A 27,711-nucleotide genomic window follows, 5' to 3' on the forward strand; every position below is an offset into this window, starting at 1 on the left:
GCCGGAGTCTGGGAAGGATTTTAGTGTGTATAGTGACGCATCACACGTGGGTTTGGGCTGCGTGTTAATGGAAGAGGGTAAGTTGGTTGCATATGCATCACGATAGCTTAAGCCTCATGAGGGGAACTATCCGACTCATGATTTGGAGTTGGCAGCAGTGATATTCGCACTTAAGATTTGGAGACATTACTTGTACGGAGAAAGGTGTATTATATACACTGACCATAAGAGTCTTAAGTATTTGTTGACTCAGAAAGAGCTGAACCTTAGGCAAAGGAGATGGATTGAGTTGCTTAAGGATTATGACTGTTCGATCGAGTATCATCCAGGCAAGGCTAATGTGGTAGCCGATGCTTTAAGTCGTAGAACCGTATTTGATCTGAGAGCAATGTTTGCTCGTTTGAGCCTGCATGATGATGGCAGTTTGTTGGCTGAATTGCAAGTAAGGCCAACCTGGGTGGACCAGATTAAGGAAAAACAGTTGGAAGATGAGTCTTTGGTTGCTCGTTTTCAACAAGTTAAGGAAGGGGAAACTTCTAAGTTCAGTTTAAATGGTGATGGAGTTCTGTGTTTCTGAGGAAGAATTTGTGTTCCGAGGGACTCTAATTTAAGGCAGACAATATTGAAGGAAGCTCATGGGGGACTATGTGCCATGCATCCTGGAGGGAATAAGTTGTATCACGACTTGCGAGAGTTGTACTAGTGGCCTAGACTTAAGCGAGAAGTAACGGAGTTTGTAGGAAAATGTCTGACATGCCAACAAGTGAAAGTTGAGCATCAATTACCTTCTGGACTGTTACAGTCGGTGAAGATACCACTTTGGAAGTGGGAGAGGGTAACCATGGACTTTGTGAGTGGGCTGCCCTTGACACCATCAAAGAAGGACTCGGTGTGGGTGATTGTGGATAGGTTGACCAAATCGGCCCATTACATACCTGCTGTACTGACTTTTCACTTCAAAAGTTAGCCAAGTTGTATGTGGTGGAGATTGTACGACTTCATGGAGTCCCAGTTTCAATTATTTCTGATCAGGATCCCTGATTTACATATCGGTTTTAGCAAAGGTTGCATGAGGCGTTGGGGACGCGATTGAATTTTAGTACGGCTTTCCATCCCCAGACTGATGGTCAATTGGAAAGGGTTATTCAGATTCTGGAGGACATGTTGAGGGGATGTGTGATTGACTTTTAAGGTAGTTGGGAGGATTACTTGCCGTTGGCAGAATTTGCATACAATAACAGTTACCAGGCGAGTATTCGAATGGCACCGTATGAAGCACTGTATGGACAAAGGTGTCGTACACCTAGTTGTTGGACCGAACTAGGAGAGCGACAAGTTCTTGGACCAGAGTTGGTAGCTGATACTGAGGATAAGGTCAGAATAATTAGGGACCGGTTAAAAGAAGCATCTGATAGGCAAAAGTCGTATGCAGATTTGAAGTGTAAGGAGATTGAGTATTCAGTAGGTGATATGGTCTTCTTAAAGGTTTCTCCTTGGAAGAAGATATTAAGGTTCAGTAAGAAGGGCAAGTTGAGTCCGTGGTTCATTAGGCCTTATCGGGTTTTGAAGCGAGTAGGCCCAGTGGCTTATCAGTTGGAATTGCCTCCAAAGTTAGACAGGATTCACGATGTTTTTCACGTCTCCATGTTAAGGCGTTATCATTCTGACCCTGCTCATGTCCTGCCAGTTGCAGAAATTGAAGTTCAGACTGATTTGACCTTTGAGGAGGAGCCTGTGCAAATATTGGCTCGAGATGTTAAGGTTCTCAGAAGGAAATCTGTCCCGTTAGTGAAAGTGCTTTGGCGTAATCATGGAAGGGAAGAAGCTACTTGGGAATCAGAAGAGACTATGCGTCAACAGTACCCTCAACTAGTTGGATCAGGTAAATTTCGAGGACAAAATTTCTTTAAGGAGGGTAGAGTTGTAACGCCACAATTTTTGGGAATTCTGTGAATGTTAGCATAGGTTTAATTATGTTAGTGGGCCTCTAGAAGGCCCAAGCTTAAGATAGAACCCGGCAATTTTAGTTAATTTTTGTTCCATAAGAAAAATGGGGTGAAATTATGAAATAGAACCTATGTGAAAATGTTTGAAAATGCTATAGGCTAAATTGAAGTGGCCAAATAAATAGGAATGCAAAATAGGAGGATTTGCATGACAAACCTCCCATTTTACATGAAGTGGCCAGCCATCATGTTGTTGTAGACAAAATGTGCACTTGATATCCATAATTTATGGTACAAATTGATACAAATTGATAATGGGTTAGGTAAATGTTCCATGTTGGGAATTTCATGTCTTTTGTATTAAAGAATTAAATGGATGAAATATGAAATTTTATTAAAAGAAAAAGAGGTGAAAAGAACAAAGTTTTGTCCATCTTTGTTCATTATAGCTGAAAGTTAGAGAAGAGAAAGGAGAGGAGAAAACTCTTGAGTATTCGGTCACTAGGAGGAGGAAAATTGAAGGTAAGTTCTTGGTACCTTGCTTCTATTTTGAGGTTCATGAGTTCTTCTTGATTCTACCTTAACTCTTGAAGCATATTTTGATTTTTAATTGTGTTGTGAGCATTTAGTCATGAATTAAAATGAAGGAAATGGTTGTTGTTTCATGTTCTTTTGATGAAAAATGGAAGATAGGTGAAGTTGAGCCAAACAAATGAGCATGCATGTGCCTTAGATGCTAAGGGGAAAAATTGGCTAACATGTTGTGCTTTAAAATGATGAAATGGAGATTATACTTAAGTAAAATCATAGATATGTGATGATTGATTGGTGATATACATGTTTAAATAACAAGCATGCAAGTTAGGTGTGAAAGAGTGAATTTGGTAATAAATCTGCTTGGGACAGCAGCAGTAACGTGACTTTGGAAAATTACCATAAATTGTGAGAGATGAATTAGAAGCTGAATAAATTATGTAATTAAAGCTTGTTGAGTCTAGTTTCAAATGAAATAAAAACATATTTTGAATTCTGTACAATGAGAAATTTGATTCGTAATGAAGAGTGGTCAGATTAGTCAAACAGTGAAACATGGGAAACTTTAAGAAAAATCTGGTATTGATTGGCTAAACCAAAAATTCTGAAAGTTTTATGGATAGAAGATATATGAGTCTATTTTCAGGTAAAATTAACGGCACTTGATTTGGAGTTTCGTAGCTCCAGTTATAAATGATTTAGTGACTGTTGTTCAGGAAGACAGCTTGCAGTGAGATTATGATTATGTGGTAAACATTGACAAAAATTTGTTAATGAGTTGCTTATTGATTTCTTATAAGCTTAGTATGATCTGTAGGTGTGGTTGGTCGAATATTGTAAGGGATTAATACGTAGTTTGTATTTGAATAGTTAGATTAACGTGTTAGTAATCCAATTGTGGCGGTTCGTGTGTGGATCTCGTCAGCATATCGTCGCAAACAGGTGTGTAACTAACACCCTCTTTCTTAGTTTGGATCGGCAAAAGTCGAAAAGCTGAAATGCCGAAAACCGGTATTTTGTAGATTTGCGAGTGTGCGAATGCTCGTGAGGTGAATCAATTAATGTTTTTGGTAAGCTGCAAAATTTGGACTGCAAAGTGCATGATTTCTGTGCCCTCGATATTTTTGGGCTTAATGGGCCAAAATTGGAATGATGGGCCAACGGACCCAATTCGGTAAGAACCCTCAGTACGTGATTCTGTTAGTACGTGAAAAGTAGGAATATGCATGAAAAACCCTAAAATAGATAAATTACTGAAATACCTTTAAAAGTGAAAAATTTACAGTTTTACCCCTAGTAGATAAATTACCGAAATACCCCCAGGGTTAAATTGACCTAAATGCATGTTTGACTGTTGTTATTTACTGCATGCCATGTTGTTATTATCTGATGCATGGGATTGGGATATTGACGGAGGAAGTACTGAAAGTGGCTTGTCCACGTACTGGAGGCTTTGCCTCAATTTACTGTTAACTGAGCAGCAAGGCTGCAACTGTGGAGTGTTGGGCTGAGTGGGTTGAGCTATTCCCCACATGGAGTGTAGGGCTGGTACGGGTGGAGTGTAGTGGTTGGTGGGTTGAGTAGTCTCCCTAAATGGGCTTGCATATGTTATTGATGTTGCATGTATTTTGAAATGGGCCTGTGGGCCATACTGTTATCTGAATAAGGGGCTAAGGCCCAGTTTATTGTAATCTGAAAAGGGCTCTGGTCCAGTACCACTGTTACCTGAATGGGCTTAGGCCCAATAGGCTTGAGCTGACTTGGGCTTTGAATGGGTTTTCCTTACACACTGAGTTTCCCCAAACTCGCCCCTTTTATTTTCATCAACGCAGGAAATCCCCAACCATAGTGGACTTGGAGCTGTGAGGGAATTCAGAGTGGCCACCCGTTCTGAAAGTTTGATTTTCTTCTGGTGAACTGGACATCCTTTTATTTACGTTTGAAGTTTTGGGTTTTTAAATGAAATAAGGCCGCTTAATTATTTTTGATGGTTTTAATATGTATTACTAAGATAGGTATTACTTATTTTAACTGTTGAAATTAGATAGCTTTAGGGCGCGTTTTCAAAAACAACAATTGATTTCAAAATAACACGACAACAAGCAAAGCTTCCGCAATGAAAGTATTTTCCAAAATTAATCACTTTTCCTAAAAATGACTTAATCAAATCGGTTTCCTAGAAATATCCATGACGTTAAGGTGTGGCAATGGCGGTATGCATGTCTAGGATTGGATCCGAAGGGAGCTTGGTACTTAAGTAGTCCGATGGACTCACCACCTTTTTTCCAGTTTCCTACCTGGTGCACAGCTTCCATTCACTTTAACCTATAATGAAATTATCTTTTAAAACACTAAGTAAGTTTTTCTAGACCAACAATATAAAATGTTTTGAACGCTTCGATGTGGCATGTCGGATCCGGTCATAACGTCTGGGCCGAGTTTGGGGTGTTACAACATATTTACTTTAGCACTCACCTCCAGATTCGGATAAACATAACGAGATGCTTTCTAAAATTTTAATGTTACACATTAATCTTTAGTGTTAGTTTTCTAAAGTTTCATATTTTAATTTTGATAATTTTGTAAATATATATTTCAACCTCAAGTGTTTATATATATAATTTTATTTTTTTATTTTTTTATACATTTTCTATATTTAGATAAATTTTCATGATTAAAACTAAATTAATAAAATGTATAAATATTACAGGCTATTTTTTTAAAGCAAAACTAAAATGATAAAATGAATAAATTCTGAAGACTAAATTTATTAACATGTCAGTTAAAATTGAAATTTAGAAAAAGTTAGTGACAAAATATTTGAAGAAATACAAGAGATATCAAAAGAAAATGTAAAAACCCTAAAAAAAACCTAAGCTAAAACAAGAAAAAAAAAACAAAGCTATCAGCCTCATCTTTTCTAAATTTCTACACATTTTCCTTCCATGAATCATAATTTTTTTTTAGAGAGTGGGGACTTATGTTAAGGTCACGAACCTACCTCAAAATTCATTAGGTTATATTTTGTAACGGTCTCACATGTTAGAAAGTATTGCAACATTAAAAAAATATTATTATGATTTTCTGTTAATAAGTCATGTTTTTTATATTAATTAATGGTCGTAACTTAAATACAATATGATGATTATGAAACAATAGAAAACATTTAAACACCATGTGGTTTTGAAGCGAGGGACTAAACCCATGCTAATTTCGATTAAGATTTGTTGCAATACTTCTTGGGAGATGGCAAGAGATTATTAAAGTCTGGTGGATAAAATCAACGAACTGATAAGTGCAAGTGTCAAAAGCCTTGACTTTAAGGCTTTGATTATATGCTTGTTAAAAAATAGCAATGGCAAATCGGTGATCCTTATATTGAGAAACGAAGACCTCCATCCTCTATTTGTCTAAGATATATAAAAATTGGTGAGATTAGATTGAGCATTAGTTTGATTGATATCGATATTATTAATAGAATAAGATGACATGAGTTTGAGTACATTAAAACATATTATTCTCTTATTTAAATGTTAGATAATAGCTATAAATAATTTTAGATATTATATAAAACGAAAAACTTATAATAAAATTAATATTAAAAAAAAAAAACTGGTGAGATTGAGTGGAGTGAGAAATGATATTGTTGAATGAGTAGTATTGTTGTTTTCGGTATGTTTGCTAGGACCGTAACGGGTTTGCCAACTGCATTGCTAAAGGTGCCCAAATTGGGATTTGCCCTTCCAATTAGTGTTGTAACTTGTAACCGCCCCATGCCCTTTTATGAAAAGATCCATCTTATTATAATATCCTTCAAAATAATAATAACAATGGTTAAATAGGATAAAAATATGTTTCAAAGTTTTTACAGTTTTTTTAAATTAAAATTTAATTCTTATATTTTTATTTTTAAAATTTTATTTTATATATTATTTAGATTTTAAAATTTAAATTCAATTATTAATGACACCTTAAATTCTTTTTATCAAATTAGTTGGTGTGATATTTTAAAATTAAAAAAAAATTATTTGATAACCATGTAACAAAAAAAATTGTAATGAGCATGAATTTTAAAATTGAAACTTTTACTTTTAAAATTGAAAGGTAAAATGACTAAATTCTGTAAAATTGAAGTTGATGGACTAAATTTTAAATGTATAAAAAATATAGAGATTTAGAGCACATTTTAACTTTTAAAATATTAATATTTGATGAGGTAAGTAAATAAAATAGACATTTTTATTTTAGATAAACTTAAAAAATAGTTTTTAGTTAAATTTATATTTTGGTCATTAATATTTAACTTGTTACGATTTAATCATTACCGTTTTTTATTTATAATATTTTGATTAGTGAGATGTTATTTGACATTAGAGGTGTTACAGAAGTATGATGTGGCATAAAATATCATCGTTAAATACTACGTGACTTCCATGTCACGTCCTCATAATCTAAACACTTCTTTTAAAATTTTTTAACCTTTTTCACTTTTTTATATTACTTTATTTCATTTTTATTTATTTTTTCTTATTCAATGCTTTCTCCACAAAGCTCCCAAAGATCAACCATCTCTACCGACCACCATCATACCACCCCAAGCCATCTCACCACGGTTCACCTCTCTCACCATCACCTTTTCCTTAGCTCTCTCTCGAACCCTCAACAACCATCATCAACCTAAGCTACTCTCATCTGTTAGAACCATTCCACCACTTACAATCAGCCCTCAAAAAAACTCCACTTAGACCCTAAAATCTAAGCTTTCTCACCACCACCTTCACCATTTTAGCTCACCCATCACCAAGCCCCACTTCAACTATTCTCACCACCACTGTAAATCATTTTATAGAACCAATCCCCATTACCAACCCCAAAACCAATTACTTGTATAACCTGTAAAATTAATAAATGCAATCAAATTGAAAAAGAAATATAAAGGATAAACCCCTTTATTCAAAAAATGACCCGCAAATCAATGAAAGGATAAAAAAAGAAGCAAAATAAAGTTAAAAAAAAGAAAGAAAGAAAGAAAGAGGAGACTTATCTTAAATCTACCTTGCATGGCGCTCCGAGCATTTATCTTCCAATCCGGATGGTGGAAGGGACGAGCCGAACAAAAGGAGCAACTTACCATAAAAACAAGCCAATCTAACGGTTGACGACGATATAGTGGCAGGAAGTTAAGCCGCTATGTTTATTTTATATCTAGGAAAATCCATGATGATTTTGATGAAATGGAAGACATATTCAAAAAGAGCATGAGAAAACGAGTTTAGAGGGTGAAGTTTGGGCTCCACTGACCACCGTGATGACGGCCGACTCGGTGACCCGACGTTGGAGTTAATAGATTCTGGGTTTGGGGTTTGCATTTAAGTTACAGAGAAATAAGGAAAGAAAAGAAAAATGAAAAAGGGGTAAAAGGGGAAGAGAAAAAATTAATAAAGTGGTAGAGCCCGTTATATTAATTTGTGTTAAATGGAGATAACGTGAAAATCATATTAGCACTTAACGGTATAATTTGTGTTATGTCTAATTTTTGTAATAATTTTAATGTCGATTAATATTTTAATAACTAAAATGTTATAAATTAATTATGTTAATGATTAAATATTAATTAAATTAGATATTAATGATTAAAATGTAAATTTAATTAAATATAAATAATTATTTTTGTAGTTTACCCTTTTAATTTTTAAAATTGAGTATTTTAGGATATAGCTTTCGCTTCCCCGCAAAATCAAACAGACCCCGCCTGCCTGGATACCCTTTTTTCTATCTACTATAAATATTATTTTATCAATTTTTTTCTTCTAATTTCTTTATTAAAAAAAGGGGAAAAAAAAAGAAGAGCCTGCAATTGCCGGTGAATATTTGTAGACACCTCCACCGACTCGTGACAACTTCCTTTTCATCTCCTCAGATGAGATCGAATCAGGTTTTTGATTCTTTCGATCTTTTTTTCTCTTTTCTCTATTACTTAAATAAGTTATTCCAGAATTATTAAATTTAGCATGACGAATCCATGAATTCATCTGCCCCCCTTTTTTCTATATCTCCAATTCCCTAAATGTTTTTTTTGTAACATTTCCGTTCAATTTCCTGATTTTATTTTTTCTTCAATGTTTTGAAATTTTCGTCTTAGGGTTTAACTTCTATTGTTCTTTGTAGTTGTTGAGTGCTTTCAAATTCTGTTTGAATTCCTTCTATAATTAAATCGTTCAATATGATTATGCTTATTGTGGATTCCATTGGTGTTTTACATTTTATTGGTGGCTGTTTTTTTAATCAATCCCTGTCTGTTATGTCTCATAGAAACCGATTAATTAGATCTGAAAAAGGACGTGATTATTTAAAAGCTGAATGAAAAACATCAATAAATTTATTAACTGCTAATACTTCTTCTTCTTCTTCTTCTTCTAAATGCTGCCATGCTGGTATTTTTGATGCTGTTTATTTTTGGGCTTGATTTTCAGGTTCTTATGATTGCGAAATAACTGCAGTTGTTCAATTTTTATCATTGAACGTGCCAGTTTTGAAGCCTGAGCTACTTTTATTATCCGAAAATTGTTATTATTACCTGTGATTAGTGATGATTATTTAGCTCTAATGAAAATTTGGAAGTTCGTTTTTGTTGGAAAATTTGTGTTTTTTACCGATGGCTGTGAGCTACTTGGCAATCTCAGCAGCGTCCACAGCTTTAAGCTTCATAGGTCTTCAAGTTTGGGCAGAATTTTCACTTGATAAACTTCAGAATGATGGGTTAATTAGCGAGAATTTCATTCATACGGAAAATGTCGACCGTGCACTTGAGCTTCTTTTAGGTTCTTATGCCTCCTTGGTTCTGCTCGCAAATTTTGTGCTCAATGTATTTATTCTACTCATCCTTTCTCTAAAGGTCAGTTTTCTCTTTTTCCACGAGCCTTAAGGTATTTGAAAATTTGACTTTACAATGAGATAAATTCCATGCTATGATTAAAAAGGCAGGTTAAATGAAGTTTGCGTATATATAAAATTATATATATTAATGACTATTGACTGTTGATGTAAATTTGTTCTGTTTTATTTTTACAGAACCTTGTCCCATTATTGTGGTTTCTTTTTTGCTGTGCAGACTGTATTTTTTGGTGACTTATACCCCTTAGAAACTCGGAAGTTAGTAGAACGTCTTATCAACTATGTTATCTACAAGGTAAATGTTTTAAATGATTTAAACAGTTTGTTTGCTTGTAGAAACCTTCCACTTCTTCCTGGAATATATCCAGGAAGTAACTACACCATCCCCAAGTTTTCTTTTGAGTACGGGTTTTGCATTTGTAGAGAACAAGGGGTACTACTGTATAGGTAGCACTGAATTAAGTACTTGAGCTAAATATATTGCTTAGCAAAAAATAAAAACAAAAACAGCTAAATATCTTGTGTCAGATGGCATACGTTGCCTCTTATGGTGAAAACAAGTCAGGTTTGAAATTGCTATGCATTTCTGATCATTTTATTCTTAAGTTATCTTGACATGTTTCCAAGGTTATTTTCTTGTTGAGGTTCATGTTCTTTTTTTTTTTTTTCCCTTCTTCACTAGTGCTGATATTAGTTGATGATTTTTGAAACAGGGGACCTTTCTACCATTAGTAATTCCACCAACAGTATTCCAAGCAGGTCTCTGGTCAATTTGGTTGATTGTTATATGTTGTCTAAAGGTATATTATGTAATTTGTGATGGAAGTATTGTTTTTAGCCCACATTGGAAGAAATTGAATTGCATTTTGTGCATCCTAACATTTTGTTGAGCAAATGACGCAGATGTTTCAAGCTTTGGCCAGGGATAGATTTGAGCGTTTGAATGCATCTCCTTCTGCTACACCATGGGCATACTTTCGAGTCTTTTCTGTGTTTCTGTTTGCCCTCACTTTCAATATATTCTGGTATTGCTCTATTTCTTACCCTTTTTTTTGAATTAGGAAAAATTTCCACAAAAACCCTTTCTTTTGAATTTGCAAGCAGTGTACTACAAAACAATTTTCTCTAAGCAGCTTACCTAGCTTCTACCAGCAAATATATGATTTATGGATTTTATTACTTTCTGGATATCCTTTCAAATGTAGTGACTGATGGAAGTAGTGTACCTCTTTTTTGAAATCCTGCTTTAGCAATTCCTCATTTCAAGCAGGCAATTCAACTTTTAACATCTTAATTATTTTAAGTTACTTTGTGGCTGTATTTCAGGATATGGCTGAGCCTTATGTTATACAAACAAGTGAATTCATCCATGTTTTTGCTGTTGTTTTTTGAACCTCTGAGTATTGCTTTTGAGACTGTGCAGGTATCCTTTTTGAATGCTTCTTTTTCTGATAAATGTTCAATCTGGATGTTCTGTAACAGTATTATTCTGTGATAGTTATTGGATCATGGTTTGATGAGGTAGTCTGTTCTATCTACTATTGTCTGTAGGCTATACTGGTTCATGGGTTTCAGCTGCTTGAAATATTGCTCCATTCAGTGGGGAACAGTGCAGATTGCCAAAGAGCAAAACTCTTTGATTTATCGGCTGCTGGTATTTACTTATTGATGCATGAATGTGATTTTTTAGTTTCTAGATAGATTGGCTGGGTGTTTTCAGTGGTTCTTTAATTGAGAAGGTCATGCCTTGTAAAGTCTTGTTTTAAGCTGCAAATCAAAGGGATTTTATCATCTCATCATCATTATCTTCATCCTCATCCTCATTTAAACTATTTTAGCCTGTCTGAGAGTAAGATCGTATGAATAAATTGAAAAGGCATCTTTCTTTCTTATGTGTCTGAGCCTGATCCAATATCCAAGTCTTTCAGATAGGAACGTTCGTATCTTTTGGTTCTTTATAATTGCTAAAATTTCTAAGCTTGAAGATTATTTCACTGTTTCACGAGTTTCTTTCGTCAGTAACTCATAAGTTCTTTGCATTCCTTTACTCTGCAACTTTTTCTTCTTTTAGAATGGTTGTTTCTTATTTGGTCATATGGCTGAAAAGACAAGCTTCATCTTGTTATTTTTTTCTATTTGTTCTCTGCTCTATCTGCCTCCACTGCTTTTCTTTTAACAATTGCACATGACTGCAGGTTCATTTTGGGAATGGAAGGGCATTCTTATTCGCAATTTAGGTTTCTTCCTTGACATGGCAACACTGTTAATGGCACTTGGGCATTATGTTCTTATTTGGTGGCTCCATGGCATGGCATTCCATCTTGTGGATGCAGTTCTTTTCTTGAATATACGTGTAAATATTTCTGTTTCTTTAGGTTATTCTGCAGCTTATTACATCTATAATTTGGCATCTCAATGAACATTACTTTTATTCACTAACTCAATAATTTTTTTATCAGGCTTTGCTAAGTGCAATTGTGAAGCGTGTAAAGGGATTTATTAAATTGAGAATGGCATTTGGGGCTCTTCATGGAGCACTACCTGATGCAACATCCGAAGAGATACGAGCATATGATGATGAATGTGCAATATGTCGGGTATGCTTTGGTTTTTATTGTGCCTTTTTCAGTTTTTACTTATTTTTGAAGGTCTAACTAACCTCACAAAGCTCAGGAACCTATGGCCAAGGCTAAAAAGCTTCACTGTAATCACCTTTTTCATCTTGCATGCTTGAGATCCTGGTATGGCTATATGATATTATGAAACTTGGTTTGTGTATTTGCTAGTGTGTGTGGCAGAACCTAATGCTGGATATTAATGTACCATGGCAGGTTGGACCAAGGCTTAAATGAAGTTTACTCATGTCCCACTTGTAGAAAGCCACTTTTCCTTGGAAGAAGTGAAAATGAGGCAAATTCTCGCACTGCAGAAGCTTTAAGTGATGAGCAGTTGGCCCGTCAGATAAATTCTGGATTAAATCGGCCAAATATGCCTGGTCATGCCCTACCTGCCGGAGTATTCCCAAATCAAATGCAGAATGCAGTAGAAGGCAGCCCTTGGAGGTTTGGTTCCTTCAAATTATACTTCCTAGCTTGGCTTGGAATAAAAGCTGATTATACCTTTTCATTTGAACAATCATTTAATTGAGAAGCTAGTAATATAATATGAAACATTTACACTTAATGTCTTGATTATAACCTTGACGTTTATTAGTTCACCCTTTGTTAGTGAGGATATGAAAGGTGGTGTCTTAGCTTGTGGAAAATAGCTGTGTGCTGTACCTTCTATTTGAACAATCACTTAATTAAGTCCATATTGAGATGGGAAACATTTACTATCCTTGATTATCAACGGAATTCCTGTTTTGTATTGGGTAATAAATAATGGTTCATGGTCAGCTAGGTTTGACGGAATGATATGGAGGGTTCCTGAAAGAGAAAGGTTCCTCCAGTTTGTGGAAAGGACTAAATGGGATCGTGTGCATTATTTCTTCTGTTGGTGTAGACAAGAGAAAAGAGTTTATAAGTTTCAGATGCCTTCATAATTTATTCTGATTTTATCGCAAACCAATAAGTCATTCAGCTATTTATAATTGCAAATTGTTGTACTAATTATTGTTGTTCAGTGTGCTCATATTATCATATATACATATCATTTGCTCTTTGCAGGAGTGCAGGACTGGATTCTGAATGGTTGCATTCTTGGCCAAACCAGAATGTTGATGGAGCCGGTCCTTCTACCGATACCAGATCAGTTGGACTTGGGAGAGTTCATATGATGATGAGGCACCTTGCATCTGTTGGAGAAACTTATGCCCAAACTGCTCTAGAAGATACTGCTTGGAGCCTTTGGCCCATGAACCCATCTCAGGCTGCTGCATCTGCTTCATCTGTTCCTCCAAATGTTGGAGGAAGGTTTCCCACAAATACTGGTAGTTTACATATTAGGAGTGCTTCGCGCACTGCAAATGAGGGTGTAGCAAATATACTTGCCATGGCTGAGACTGTACGGGAGGTTTTGCCACATGTCCCGGATGAGGTGATTTTTCAGGTATTGTTAGGATTTACTACAGTATATCAAGATTTTCAGTACACAGCTTTAAATTGTTTTTCTTTTGCTGGTTTATTTCCCTTCCTTTTGAGAAAATGAAAAACAAATTTCTTTGATTTTCAATACACAACGAATGGAATTTGCAGGACTTGCAGAGAACAAATTCTGTTACAGTTACTGTGAATAATCTTCTCCAAATGTGAGGATGCATGGAATTTTGTTGGACACATTGGGGTCGAGTTCAGTAGGCAAAGGTGTTTAATTAAAACAGATGATTGTTTCCTCTTATAACGTTTTATGTCTTGCTACAAATTTATTGAAGAAGGATGATTCTTTCTGTATATACATAAAAAGGCAAGTTTTGCCGAGAATCAGATGGTATTATGGCAAAAGAGAAGGGTGAAAAGATATATATAATAGGTAATGTTGTTTTGGTGTGAAAAATAAAGCTGCTAAGTGCTAAGTTAAATATTGGTGGTCACTGCTTGCCATTTCTAGCCAGAGAAGGAGAGACGGGTGATAGGAGTGTGTAGATCTATTCCCTGCTGGTAATGGTACATCTGCCACCACTCAAACTGAAATCCTTATCCTTCCCCTTCCCCTTCCCCTTCCCCTTGTAGTATTATTATGTAACTATTCACATTTCTTCCCTTCATTCACTGAAATTTAATTGGATTTTATTTCAATTTCTCTTTTTTCGACTATAATAAATTTCTTAAAAGAAATGACTATATAGTCAGTCCGACTGTATAAATTATATATTTTCAATTTTAAGTAGCTGCTATTCTTTTGTCTTGCACTTCTAAATAAAATTTGACTAGTTTTCTCTAAACATATGAATTTAAAAATCAAGTATTACAATTGTAAGTATGATCAAATTAGTAATTAGATTAATTATTATATAAAGTATGACCAAATTAGTAATTGGGTTTTAAACCAGAATAAATTAACACAGTAGTGAAAAAAACTGTATTGAGAATGTACCCACGGTATTTACACATGAGATCAAAATCTTTGTGCTAAAAGTTCTCATCACCGGCATTACAGTGATCTTGTCCCGCGTAGATAATGAGACATTTTACTCGTATTATTTAGAGAATGTTTTTGTCTTTTCGTATTTTATATAAAAATTAATTTAAAACACATGTTAAAATTGGAACATCATAAATTTTAGCAATTTTGAGCAAACTCTCGTTTGTTTTTAATTTTTAAAATTTTTACAAATATATTTGTTATAAAATTTTTCCACCCATAACATGGTTTTTTTTTGACAGAACCACCCATAACACGGTTGGTATACTTGAATAGGGTTTTTCTCGTTTTTGTTTCGTTTGGTAACGTTAACAGCCACCGGTGTCTTTTTAACTTCTCGTCCATGTAAACGACGCATCCCATGAACACCAAAAATATAACTAACCCCAAACCCTTTCACTTGATCCTTCATTTCCTCGGTGTTCATTGCAACAACATAACCATACAGCCGCAAACATGACGAAGAGATACACAATTTTGCAGAAGAAACTGAAAGAACTTGAATCCCAACTGAAGCAAGTGAATTCTCTTCCACTCGATACTCCCCATCACCACCGCTTCTCCCAAGACATCCAACAACGCTTCCTGTTTTTGAACAATCTTTTGTCTGCCGAAATCGCTTGTCGCCCAAAAAAGCCTTTCCACTTGCAACCTATCGCCAAAAGGTTGCTTGAACTGGAAGCCGCTTTTCGGGATTGGGACAGCTTCCGATCTCCACCATCCGGCCATGTTGAAAAGGGTCCGGCCTGTTCTTGCACGGGGTCGTGCTTCAATGATGAGGGCGAGGCGGCTTCTGAGTTGATCAGTTTGTCTGATTTGGAACAAGCAGCCGAGGCTTCTACAGAGTTGAGTTTGGCGGCTGGTTTGGAATGCGATGGTTTTAATGACCAGGTTAAGGTGGTGGAACATGTGCCTGTGCATGAGGCTGCGGAGAACCATAAGAGCTCTGCCACTGCCATTACTAGTGTTGTTGAGATGAGTTTGGCAGAAAAGAGAAAAGAAGAGACAAAAGGGGTTTGGTTGGGAAAGTGTTTGGCGACAATGGCAAGCGGGGTACTGATGGGTATGGCTTTGATGGGTTTTCTTATGCTGAGATTTTTGGGCTGCTTTCACTGTTTTGACAGTACTGATTATGCTTTCTGTCCTAGTCCTACTTAGATTTTTATATTGCGGTCTGTAAACCTAACTTTGGAGGGTGATTTACATATGACTTGATGATGATGTCGGAGTATAATTTGTCATTCCTTTGAGCAACCATTATTTCTAGCACAGAGTTATAACTGATAGTATAATATTAAGATACAATGGAGGTAACACAGGCTTTATCTTAAATTCTCTTTTTGTTGACTATCTATTTGTTTACAACTTTCAATTAAAATTAATTATGCCTTAAATTGAATACTCAAGAATTAATTAATTTTTTTTTTTTGGAAAATTTCTTAACCTTTTAACATTATCATTAAACTAAATCATCATCAGGAATGCTGCTACATTTATTTATTGTGATTTTAATTATCTAACATTGGATTGATTATTAAATGTATATACTTAATATAGGAAAAGTACTCTTATAATTCTCAAATCATATACAAAAATAATGATAGATAAATAAGATTCCAAAGTTTATACGGTAATGCTGCTACAGTTATCAGTTGTTATTTAATTATCTAACATGATTAATGATTATTAAATGTATGTATTATAAATAGTTGTAAATATTATTTGTGATTAGAGATTATTGAATATTCTAAAATATTGAATAGAAGTAATGAATATGAGTCGAGAAGGTAATTAAATAGATCATTGATGTTTGATATATATATATTTGAGCCGATGAATGTAGGATAGAATATAATTGACATGTGATAAATAGGTTATATCGTACGCTGTACAGGAGTTATTGGTGGTGAGATGATTTCTGATTTATTATTGTCTATTGAATATATCAAAGTCTAGCACTTGTTGCGGACTATCGTGTTATATTACAGTAATTCAGTTGTGTTATCAAGGGCAAATATAAAAGCCTTTGGGTTTGGCATTCAGTGCCTAGGTGTGTTTCGGAGGGATGTTAGCCTATGGGCTTGACACTTGATGTTCAGGTGTGTCCTCGGTTGATTAGCTCATTTGAACGTTCTGGTGTGTTCTAGATGGTTAACCATGTATCCGGATAAGTTATATCGTTTATCGAGTATACTTTCATTGGTTATATGATTTGTAATTAGTACTCTAAGTGGTTATATGATTTTCTAATTGGTTAATATGATTTGATAATGTATGATGTAGTTAAATTGAGTTGATTATTTATTATGAGTATTGATAATAAGACTCACCTGTTAAATGATTGTGATTGACAGCATTTTAGTTTAACTAATACTGTGTGATTTCTTGACATATCTTGATGACCCCCCACTCGACTTTCTCTTATTTGATAAGGGTGAACAAATTGGATATCCCCAAAAGTCCTCTCTTCTTGTCCTCCATCCAACTCCATCTCTATCCTAATCCCATCCATCGAATCGTCTCTCAGCCATCTACTAGCAACCGGCGTTGCCTTTCGTGGTGGAGCTCTTAGTGAAGTATCCCAACCAAACACCACCTCCTGTGATCCCTCCGTCAACCTAACTGGACAAAAACCTTCTCTATAACCCAACCTACCACATAAAAAAACAAAACAAAGTGATCTTCACATATTGAAACATTGCGTACGTTGATCTATTCTGCTAAAAAAACAACACGCTTCATACTTCAGGAACTGGCCAATGAAGTTTCCAAATTGCCGCGCCATCCCTTCTGACATGAAACTCATCGGCAAATTATGAACTTGCACCCAAAATATGGCATAAATGAGAGTAACTTGTAAAAGATCCTCTCCCTTGATATAAAAAACAATAAGGTGCCTATTAAAAAACCAAGGCATTCCATCCATTACCCTCTATAGATCTACCTCATTGAAAAATCGAAACAAGACTTGTTTTTCCCCGATTTCCATAATGGACACTCCTCCCAACGGTTGCCATAGATCTACCAAAATATTCCTCATCAACGGGAAATGTACCATGCTATCCATTAACACTAGCCCTACCAAACACAAGCTATAATCCTCCTCAACCACATCTTCATTTCCTAGAGCCTGTACCGGCTCTTCCTCTTCGTCGACTATATTGAGATTTGTTATTTCTTCTTTCATCATTCCCACACAGCAAAACCTCCACGCCCCCACTAAACTCTAGAAAAACCTTAACTAGTAGAAACACCACATAAACGTGCTATCAAGCAGACAGAGAGAACAACCAGACGTGCTACAAGGCAGGCTCTTAACAATCTTATAATACTTAAATCATATAAAAATTTAAATACATGTATTCATCTGCAACGTAGGTCAAGAATAGTGCAAAAAACAGTAGTGTCTGTAGGCTGTCCAAAGTCCGAACAATGGACAATTAAGGTAATATTTGGGCCAATTAAGTGGAAATGCAGCCCAAACTAATCGAAACATTATTTACTTAACAATACGCCCACTCAAAGAGCCCTTGCATTGCATGGCTGAATTTTTCATAAAAGTCATGCCCATTTCCGCCGTCTCAATGAAACAATCCTTTGTTCAGTTCCACTTTCTTTATTCCTTCGTTATTCAATGAAATCATAATTAATTTCTTTTTCAGTAAAAAGGAAAAATCTTAGAAGATAAACTAATTGGTTCAATCAATATTTGAGATGGCAGTCTCAGTAGAGCTCATTTCAGATTTCGCTTTACAAATGGTCCTACCTAACTCCCAGCTTCCTAATAAAATGAATCCAGGTCCATTCATCTCCCACTATTAATTAATGTTTCAGGGACGACCAGACTTGTAACAGGGTTTGCTCACTTTTTACGTTGACCAAAGACTTTAATCTCCTGACCAAAAATGACTTTTCTATAACACACATGTTCTACAATGGTTCTGTGTCTCTCGACATGTTTACACAACAATATTTCCAGGACCCGAACCTTCCTCGAAAGGCCCTCCGCATTGCAATTTTTCCAACCCAAAGACTTTTCACCAAATGTACCGGGAAATTATGAGTGCTGTTTAAACCAACCTCACACCGCATGTTTTTTAACCTATTTTCCATCAACTTCTTTGTTTAGGGTTGGAAGATTCAGTTCAGATTCTTCCTTACTAAATAAAACCCTAGTTTGTTCGTCAAAATAGGACGCTTCACTTTCAAGCATGGGGAGTTATTTTTTATTTTTTAGTTAAGTTTTCGTTGATATTCAACTCATTTAATCATTAAATAATTATTAAGGTGGCGCAGTTGTGGGATTTTAAAGCAGTTGATTGGTTAAACATTATAGTATGTACCAAACAGCTGATTTGATTGTTCTTCCAGCAATTTATTAATGCCGATTGGTTAGCGTGAAAGGCCAATTATGTTTATTTTTTGCAGAATTGATGATGTCGATGGTGACGATGACGATGACGGTGACGGTAAATACATATGACCGCAACTGCAAGAAATTGACTGATAATAACAATAAATTTGAAAGGTATTCCATGGAATTTTAATTTATAATCTCTAGAAATCTAGGTTTTTTTTATTACTAAAATAATATGAATTCTGAATTACTTATCGAGGTGAAAGAGATTTTCAGTCTTGTATTATTTAAGTAAATAATTTATTTTTTATAATATTCAGGTAAAAAAGCTTGAATTATGAAAATGTTTAGTTTTTTATTAAAATTTAAAAATAACAATTACGTAAAAAAAAAAGGAAGTCCTTGTGTGAGTCTCCCACTGCCCTTGATCTTACTTCCTTTTTTAACTTTTACAGTTTAACTTCTTTTTAATTAGAGTTATGAAATTGGAAAAGTCTACAATTTGCAGTAAAAAAACAAGTGAGCTTTGCTAGAAACTAAAATAAAAATGCTTATAATAATAGTGCAGTAAGTAAAAAGGGGAATTGGGTTTACATGTTGACCACACACATCTGCGTTGAAATCGAAGATTCCATTACTTAATGATGCAAATTGCAAGCCTAGAAGTAAAAAAATATTAATAAACCTTGCCTACAACTGCTTCAGAACCAATCAATTCTCTGTTTAGATTTTAGTTTCCCTTTTTGAACTGTCGGCATCTTTGACTGCTCTGGGTAAAGTCATTAATACCTAAATTCCCAGCTCCCACTGCTACCTTCCTTTCTTAGCCTCCCTGACTAACAATTATTCAATTAAATTTTTTTATACGAGGTCTAAAATTATTTATTATTTTTTTAATTCTTAATTAAAAAATAAAAAATTAATACTTCTGTATTAATTAAGTTAAAACTTAATTAATTTATAAATTATAAAATAAAATAAATTCATAAATTTAATACGTCTAAGTTTCTATTTTGGGGAAATTTTATCTTTCTTGAATTTTTAAACTTTAATTTTTTAAAATTTTTTTCCAAGATCTTGGAGTTTTTATTGACTTACGGAAATTTATATAATTTCTAAAATCAATTTTTTTTGTTAACAATAAATAATTATTTGTAGTTTTAATGGATACCGTATTGAATAAAAGACATTTAGGCCATGCTCCCGTAATGGGGAGGCGAATAAATGTTACACGGTCGTTGATGCTTCCATTAGGTAGAATGACAACACAATAATGGGGTATTACACTACCTGACTTCGCTAGACCTACCACCTCTACCACAATAAATATGAATTATATTAAAGCAAAATCAAAATTTATCTATTTTTAAGAAATAAACTTATTTTTTTCACAACTGAATCACATATGATAATGAAAAACTTAATTATTATTTGTTGAGACAAATGTGGAACCTTAATTATTATAACTTGAAAATTTTAACATTTTATATATTACTGTTTTAATCTTTTTCCTATATTTATACAGGTAACTTCAAAGAAAATTTTAATAAATGTGATTTTAAATAATATAAAATATTTAGGGAATATTGTTGCAACTGTGGGATTTGACTCATTTGTTGCTGCGGTGGGGAGTGGCCAGGAACAATGGGGGATTTTGGTTCTAGGGGTTCTCCCATAACTTGAGTTTTGGGGGGCTTTTGAGGGAGTTAAACTAGCATGGGAGAAGGGCGTTAAGAAAATTGTCTTGGAGATAGATTGTATAGAGGCAATTAATTTATTGAGTAGTCAAACTCGAAATTAAAAATTATTAGGAGGAAGAGTAAAAGATTTATTAGAGTGAATAGAAGAGTTTCACTTGATACATATACAAAGATGGAATAATAGTATAATAGACGGTATGATTAAACTTGCCATGAAAATAAATATGGAATGAAAAATCTTTGATAAATTTTATTGAACGGTACATGACATTGTGGTGATGGTGATTGAGGCTCCCAATCGAATGATAAAATAAAAAATACAAATGTTTATAAAAAAATATAAAAATATTTAATTCCATTAAATAAATAAAATATGTAACAAGCCCAATAATATAATAAATAATATTACATTATAATATTAACAAGCCAAAAAAATGCACCGAATCAAGTTGATTGGTACAACGTATCCTGATGGATTTCATCACCGGTCTTATTCCAGAAACCATGCGTTTAATTTCTTAATTATTACCCAAAACCTTCTCCCACGTAATTGCTGCGTGGATTACCGTTGTGGGTTGAAGATGGTAATATGGGTGGGCCCACCATCAAATTGCAACGTGGGACCACATGTTTGGCCCAAATTAAAGCCACGACCGACGCCCTACCCCAGCAGAGATTGAAAGTGACGGCACGCTGACAACATGTCCAGCACATCCGTGCCCAGGGCCCGTTCTCCAACGCGGCCATGTCAGACACAAGTCGATCACAGGTGTCCACACGCGTATTGGCTGCAAAGTCTTCCACCACGTGTCCCCCTGGCGTTCCGTCAAGAATCAAAGATCCCCTGTGGGCCCCCTCTTTTTCCTTTTCTTTCGCCCCAAAACTCAAAACTACCTCCATTGTTACTTACCAAACTCGCATTATATAATACCAAATACATCAACAAAACCAGCTTCTAAACTAAAACCTCGACTATAATTACGCGCCTCTCACCCCTTATTTTCCCATCTACTCGCTCCTCTCATTTTACATTTCCATACAACAAAAGTGGGGAAACACGAACCACTTACAAGGTATTTTCTCGTCTGCTTTTCCATTTTTGGCTCCTAATTCAGCCAACTCATCGCTCAGAGTTTTGCTTTTAATTGCATTCCCTCGAACTCCGAACCTAACTGAAGCTCTATAAATACCCAAACGGCCATAACGCATCTCTTTTTCTTCCTTCATTTCTTTTAAATTCTTTTGATCTCTTATCTGAGTTAAACATCGATTCGGTATTATACGAAAATTTTTTTTTAGTTTGATTCTCCTTCTCTGCGATTCCTTCTCCTGTTCAGGTGATTATAATCTGACATTTTCTTTGTTTCGTTTTGGCCGTCGAGAAGATAGAATAAGGCAGTGGTTTACTTCATTACGGCGTCGCAAATTTATTCTTTTGTTTGTACATTATAATATCATCACGGCTTTTCTTTCGTTCTTGAACAAGTAAAATGGTGCATTTGTAGATTAGTTTTCTTTCTTTCTTTCTTTCTTTCCAAGTTTTCTCTTTTTGTGCCTTTTACCCTCGAAGCTTCCTGCATTTCTCGAGCGGCCTTTCTGAACGCGTTTTCTTTTTCGTTGTCGAGGTTTTTAAATTAGGTGCGGTTTTATGACTTTTTATTTTTTTTGCCTCTCAGAAAGCTGTTTTGATTTTGTTAAAAATGCCGTATCTTTGACTGACTTTTTATTCGATGCTCAGTTTCCGCTTCTTAATCTGATGAGTTTTAAAATCTCTGCTTTCCAGAGTATTTCTTCAGTGCCGTTGTCTAATGGCAACCAAAGGAAAAAGATTGTTTCCAATTTAAAGATTTTATGTGCATTCCTTACATTTTTAAATTAAATTCTTTTTCTTTCTTTTTCGAATTGACTTGGTTTGTGCTCTGTTTTCTTCAAGATTTTATTTTATTTTTTGGTCAAAAGAATCAATTTCTTAATTTTCTGATTGGTTCGTTGTTGTTTTCTTTGAATTGCTCGTTACATGATTGACCGTTCAGTTTTTTTTTTCCTAACCGCAAAGCGGAAGCTGTCAATGTCTATTCCAATTTGTCTATCTCTTCTACCTGTGTTTGCTTGCAATGATGTTATAATATATTCATTTTGTTTTCACCTCTAAGATATTTTTCAATAGTTGAATTTTCAAAGAAGAAAAAAGAAAAGAAAAGAAAAAACTGTTTAATGTAGCGCAGTCGATTAATTAGCCGGTAAGATGCTTAACCGTACTGATTAAACAATGATAACAAGTTACTGATCTTGGAAAAAAATAAACTATAAGTCTTGCAAACTTTTAGTGGTAAATTTGATGCTGATTGATGGAATGTATGATAGCAACACGAGTATGGTGAAACCTGAAGTTTCTGTTTTGGGTTTTCCAATAATGATTTTAATTCAATTGATGGATCTTTTATGTGCTTGGGGGTCCATTGTGTGTTTTCCCCATTTTCACTATAGGCCCGTAATGTGTGGTTGCCTTTAACTTGGTTCCCTCTCCCTGAGTGGGGGCAAGGCGTCTTTTTTATCAAGCAACTACCATTTACTTTTATTTTGCTGTACCAGATATCATTTTTTTCACGTGGGCCAGCTTTATTTATGAATGAATGCTGCTCTTCACTTCTTTGGGTTTCATGTAATTTCAGGCTTTGCTACCTTTTGCATGCTTACGAGGATGATGTAGGTGATTGTGATTGTTTTTGTCTTCTTTTTTTCCCCTTACAGTTACTGTTTGAGTTATTTTGGGTGGTGCTATTATTTGTTTTCTTATTCTGTTCATGATGTCAATTATCTAATGTGTGTGAAATCTGTAATTCTGCATATAATGAAGTCATCAATTTGCCTTTTTTCCTAAATATTGAGAATGTTTATGGGTTTTTAGTTTATCTTGCTTTTGCTTTCAAAAAATATTCCCTGTATGTTTTGTTTAGCTCGCAAGTTTGCTTCTATTTGTTTTTAGGTTCTGCAACTTTGATTTTTTTTATATCCTGGAAAGGTTGTTGAACTATGGAATATAAATCATTGTGATACTGAACAAGAAAAACTATTCATTGGCAACAATGATATTTTAGAAGAATTTCATGTAAAATTGCAGTCTAGTTGCTTAGAAGGAGGATAAGGACACAAGTTATTGTCAAGTCCAAACCTCTCGCCCTTGCAAATTAACTTTGTCTGGGAAGAGAAGGACTGAACTTCAAAAGGAATCTAAGGCTGTGAAGGGCCATAGAAAGTAGAATTTACTATATTTTTCAGTAATGTCTCGATGCTTTTTTTAGGAAATTTTCATGCTTATAAAGTCCCTTTCCTTGCAAGTTGTGTGGTTGCTTGCCAGTTCTGACTGATAAGATGTTTGTCTTCTTCCCAATTGGTTTAGTAAATCTTAGCTGTCCATTTTCTCTGTATGCCATCTTTGTGCATTTTCATCTTTCAACTGAATTGCACTACATATATTCGACACCGATATATCTTTTGTTTTCCTGCACCTCTTCTGTCTCCAACCTTTTGGTTTTCTGAAGTTAATTGTTTATATTTGTTTGGTGAGGCATGTTTTGTATCATTGTCTTCCAATAATGAATTTGTCAAATTTGTTTACCGTTTCTTCTTGGCCTTTATTCATTGTTCATTTTTAGTTTTGAAGGATGTTTTTCTGGATCTGTACATTAATTATAGTTCTTAAATCAATTCCCTGCAGGTAGTGTTCGCTTACATAAGTTTTAAGCAGAGTAACCAAAGGATATGAACAGGTTCAGTTCCTATATCTGGTTCTTTTGAAAAACAGTGATGATCTTTAGCTTCATTTTGTCTCTTTTGACGCATTCTTACGAAATCCGTTTTCAGGTCCCTTATGCTTGATGGACTGCTTGCTTAAGAGCAGTGACAAGAAAACTTTAAAGAGGTGGTTCTTCATTGATAAAAGGGTTGGCTGAATAGAATATCTGAGATTGAATATTAAGGTTTGCTTCTTTGCACTTGAGTGGAAAGTTTGCTGAGGAGTTTGCTGAGGAGTCTGTTAGCTTTGACGTTATAAGTATTGTTACAAAGCTGGATCAAATGGACCTGAAATCCAATCACACCGCTCCTGTTCTGGCTGATCCTGCACCGATAAGCAAGTCAAGATTAGTAGCTTCCAGTCTGTTGCAATACTCATCCCCAGCGCCAGTGTTTTCTCCAAATCTACTTCTAACTGTTCCCAGGAAGAAAACTGGAATTCTCGATGATGTTCGTGCCAGCAGCTGGCTGGATGCTATGAAATCCTCATCCCCTCGTCATACAAGCACGAGGGATTACAACCATGAGATTGTATCAGCTGATACAGATGTTGCGTATCGCACATGGATGGTATTGTTTCTCTTTTACTTCTACGCGAGTTTAATTTTGATACAAGTGGACGAGTTATTGATCTGCTCTATGTACTTTACTCTCTGATTTTACAGGCTAAGTATCCCTCTGCACTATCATCTTTTGAGCAAATTACAAATTTTGCCAAAGGCAAGAGAATAGCATTGTTTTTGGATTATGATGGGACTCTTTCACCAATTGTGGACAACCCAGATTTTGCCTTTATGTCTATTGATGTAAGAATAAATGGTTTGCCTGACAAAACCATATATAAAATCTTTTAGTCAAAATTCCTCTCTTTTTGGTTGCTCATGATAGACTAACCAAAGCCTTTTATTCAGATGCGAGCTGCTGTAGCAAAAGTGGCAAAATACTTCCCAACAGCAATAATTAGTGGAAGAAGCCGTGACAAGGTGATTTAAGGATCATGGTTTTTAATAATTTTTTGATCAAAAGCATTTTAGTAATTCTGACATCTTCCTTGCCACTGTTTTTCATGCGTAGTTATCCAACTGCCACCTTCAATATATTTAGATTATTTTATGTGTTTGATTGCCTCTTTGTTGGGTTTTCGTTTTGACCATATCTTGTTCTATGCCCTTGTATATTCAGGTATATGATTTTGTAGGACTAACAGATCTCTATTATGCGGGAAGTCATGGAATGGACATCATGGGTCCTGTTAGGGAATCGTCTGATGATCCTCCTAACTGCATTAGATCTACTGATAAGCAGGTTTGGGGCTTCAAATCTCTTAATCTTTTTATTCCCTGTGACTCTGCATTCTCTCTTAAATTATATCTTAATCTTGTTTCTCTTTAATGCACAGGGCAAAGGAGTAAAGTTATTCCAGCCTGCTAGTGAATTCCTACCTATGATTGACGAGGTATGTATGTCTCCCGAGTGCCATACTTTGAGCCCTTCACCTTTTCCTCTTTGTTCTAATGTGGAGTTTCTTTCATCACAGGTTTTTAACTCACTTGTTAACAGCACCAAAGAAATTAAAGGAGCAAAAGTTGAAAACAATAAGTTCTGTGTCTCTGTCCATTACCGTAATGTAGACGAGAAGGTAGATACTTTCCTTGGTATAAGAAATATTTATCTTTTGGAAGTGATGCTCAGTGGCATGTCCATTTTCCTTGCGTACTTTATTAAAACATTCTTATATTTGTTTCCAGAATTGGAAAACAGTTGCAGAATGTGTTCATGATGTCATCAGAAACTACCCTCGTCTGCGATTGTCTCATGGTCGGAAGGTGATCTTTAAAGACAATATGATTCTCCTATTTTTGACTCATTTTCTGCTTGTGGCTTGTGCTAGATATGGATGTTGTGATTTCTGTTTGTGTTATTTTATAATATTAGTCCTTTATTTTTTTAAAATTTATGCAATTAGGTTTTAGAGGTACGGCCTGTGATCGACTGGGATAAGGGGAAAGCTCTCACATTTCTACTTGAATCACTTGGTAAGTATGTTTTCTAGACTGTCTTCTTATTATTTATTATTTTCACTGTCATGGCATATGTTGTTTTTCATGCATAATAATGAATTAATAGTGAGCAAAATCAAATGCTTTAGGGCTTAGTAATCATGATGATGTGCTTCCCATTTATGTTGGAGATGACCGGACAGACGAAGATGCATTTAAGGTAAGATATAAATCACAACACCATTGACACTCTTGAGAGTTGTGTATGCGTTCAAAAATAATTAACAGAAACAAGTTCATTGGTTTAAAAACAGGTTCTGAGAGAGGGAAATCTGGGATATGGCATTTTAGTATCATCCGCTCCAAAGGAGAGTAATGCATTTTTCTCCCTTAGGGACCCTCAAGAGGTACAAAAACAAATCTGTTTGTTCTCATACTAGGATTGTTGGTGTTTGAAATTAATTATGCCTCTGCCTGTGAATGATATGCAGGTGATGGAGTTTCTTAAATCACTGGTGAATTGGAAGAAGACAAGTGTTCTCTGAATACAACAAATAACATAGAGAAGAAAAATACACTGATAAAAGCATAGAATAAAGAAAATTTTACTATATCTAGTTAACACTGGGAGGCTTTGGAGTGGAAGTGGTGGCGTTTCTCCAGGTCTGGTGGCCTACAATTGCTGCTCATTGCTTCTTGTCTTAACTGTATATTCCTGCTTCAGTTATGTTTCTCACTGGTAACCGGTGATGGATGCTTCCATTTTATTTTCATGTTTCCCATTCTTGGCATTCAGTTTCGGAAAGCAGCCCTCTTCCATTGGACAACACTAAATATTTTTTTCATTCTTTTAAGCATGGATATGCTTTTATATGTATTTTTACAAACTCCTGATGGAATGTTATTTTTCATGCATTCTTCTCTCTCATTTTGCATATTTCTTTTAATTGATATACGCTCAACTGATTTTAAGATAGAAATTAGTTCTTTGATGTATCAAAAGTTGAGTGAACCAACTTGGGGAATTTTTTTCTGCTCATTATTATTATTCAGAGCATAACTTGCAAATTTAATTGATCTTGTGCTGTAGAGCAGTTAGTCGCTGAAATGAAAGTGACAGGGTGTTTTCCAGATGACAGAGCTGCAGTAACAGCATAAATAATAATAATAAATCACCATTTAAAAAAGCTTCTTCAATACAATGATCACAAAACAGGGGATTGAACCAGCTACTAGTGTAACTATAAGTAACATATGGTAGCTGTTTTTCTTTTTCATTTTACTTTTTGTCAGTCTATAGTTACCATATGGAGTGTTATTTGAAGTCCTTTTTTTTCATTTCACTTCACATGATTGCTGTGGACAACAACAAAAAAAAAAAGAAAGAAAACACAAGCAGCTCC

General features: G+C 34.9%; 2 protein-coding genes across 10 annotated transcripts; both read left to right on the forward strand.

Moving 5' to 3' along the window:
• The first annotated feature begins 8,180 nt into the window (after positions 1 to 8,180).
• LOC107933504 (E3 ubiquitin protein ligase RIN2) lies at positions 8,181 to 14,110 on the forward strand. The gene is made up of 13 exons (XM_016865730.2): positions 8,181 to 8,415; positions 8,954 to 9,375; positions 9,592 to 9,669; positions 10,088 to 10,174; positions 10,278 to 10,399; positions 10,701 to 10,797; positions 10,926 to 11,028; positions 11,570 to 11,727; positions 11,834 to 11,971; positions 12,048 to 12,115; positions 12,206 to 12,436; positions 13,043 to 13,424; positions 13,571 to 14,110. The coding sequence occupies exons 2-13, from the start codon at positions 9,136 to 9,138 to the stop codon at positions 13,625 to 13,627; spliced, it is 1,761 nt and encodes a 586-aa protein (XP_016721219.1). The 5' UTR covers positions 8,181 to 8,415; positions 8,954 to 9,135; the 3' UTR covers positions 13,628 to 14,110.
• Positions 14,111 to 21,416: 7,306 nt separating this feature from the next.
• On the forward strand, positions 21,417 to 27,236 carry LOC107933482 (trehalose-phosphate phosphatase A). 9 transcript variants are annotated; one of them, XM_041083322.1, is made up of 14 exons: positions 21,436 to 21,586; positions 23,186 to 23,219; positions 24,232 to 24,283; positions 24,378 to 24,878; positions 24,974 to 25,114; positions 25,220 to 25,291; positions 25,491 to 25,613; positions 25,708 to 25,764; positions 25,846 to 25,947; positions 26,057 to 26,134; positions 26,275 to 26,344; positions 26,458 to 26,528; positions 26,623 to 26,715; positions 26,800 to 27,236. In XM_041083322.1, exons 4-14 carry the CDS (start codon positions 24,591 to 24,593, stop codon positions 26,851 to 26,853), a joined length of 1,149 nt encoding a protein of 382 aa, XP_040939256.1. In that variant the 5' UTR covers positions 21,436 to 21,586; positions 23,186 to 23,219; positions 24,232 to 24,283; positions 24,378 to 24,590; the 3' UTR covers positions 26,854 to 27,236. The 9 variants fall into 9 exon arrangements, with proteins under 9 accessions (XP_016721185.2, XP_040939256.1, XP_040939255.1 ...); XM_041083321.1 differs by having other exon boundaries at positions 21,476 to 21,586; positions 23,186 to 23,223; XM_016865696.2 differs by lacking the exon at positions 23,186 to 23,219 and having other exon boundaries at positions 21,417 to 21,586.
• Positions 27,237 to 27,711: the final 475 nt, after the last annotated feature.

Source organism: Gossypium hirsutum, chromosome A12 (assembly GCF_007990345.1).
Source record: "Gossypium hirsutum isolate 1008001.06 chromosome A12, Gossypium_hirsutum_v2.1, whole genome shotgun sequence".
Taxonomy (NCBI): domain Eukaryota; kingdom Viridiplantae; phylum Streptophyta; class Magnoliopsida; order Malvales; family Malvaceae; genus Gossypium; species Gossypium hirsutum.

Coding starts and splice junctions, on each gene's coding strand:
- LOC107933482 (XM_016865696.2), top strand. CDS start 24,591: ATGGACCTGAAATCCAATCACACCGCTCCTGTTCTGGCTGATCCTGCA. Junction 25,292..25,490: donor GTGGAAGAAGCCGTGACAAG/GTGATTTAAGGA, acceptor TTGTATATTCAG/GTATATGATTTTGTAGGACT. Junction 26,345..26,457: donor ATTTCTACTTGAATCACTTG/GTAAGTATGTTT, acceptor CAAATGCTTTAG/GGCTTAGTAATCATGATGAT.
- LOC107933504 (XM_016865730.2), top strand. CDS start 9,136: ATGGCTGTGAGCTACTTGGCAATCTCAGCAGCGTCCACAGCTTTAAGC. Junction 10,400..10,700: donor CTCACTTTCAATATATTCTG/GTATTGCTCTAT, acceptor GCTGTATTTCAG/GATATGGCTGAGCCTTATGT. Junction 11,972..12,047: donor ATGAATGTGCAATATGTCGG/GTATGCTTTGGT, acceptor CACAAAGCTCAG/GAACCTATGGCCAAGGCTAA.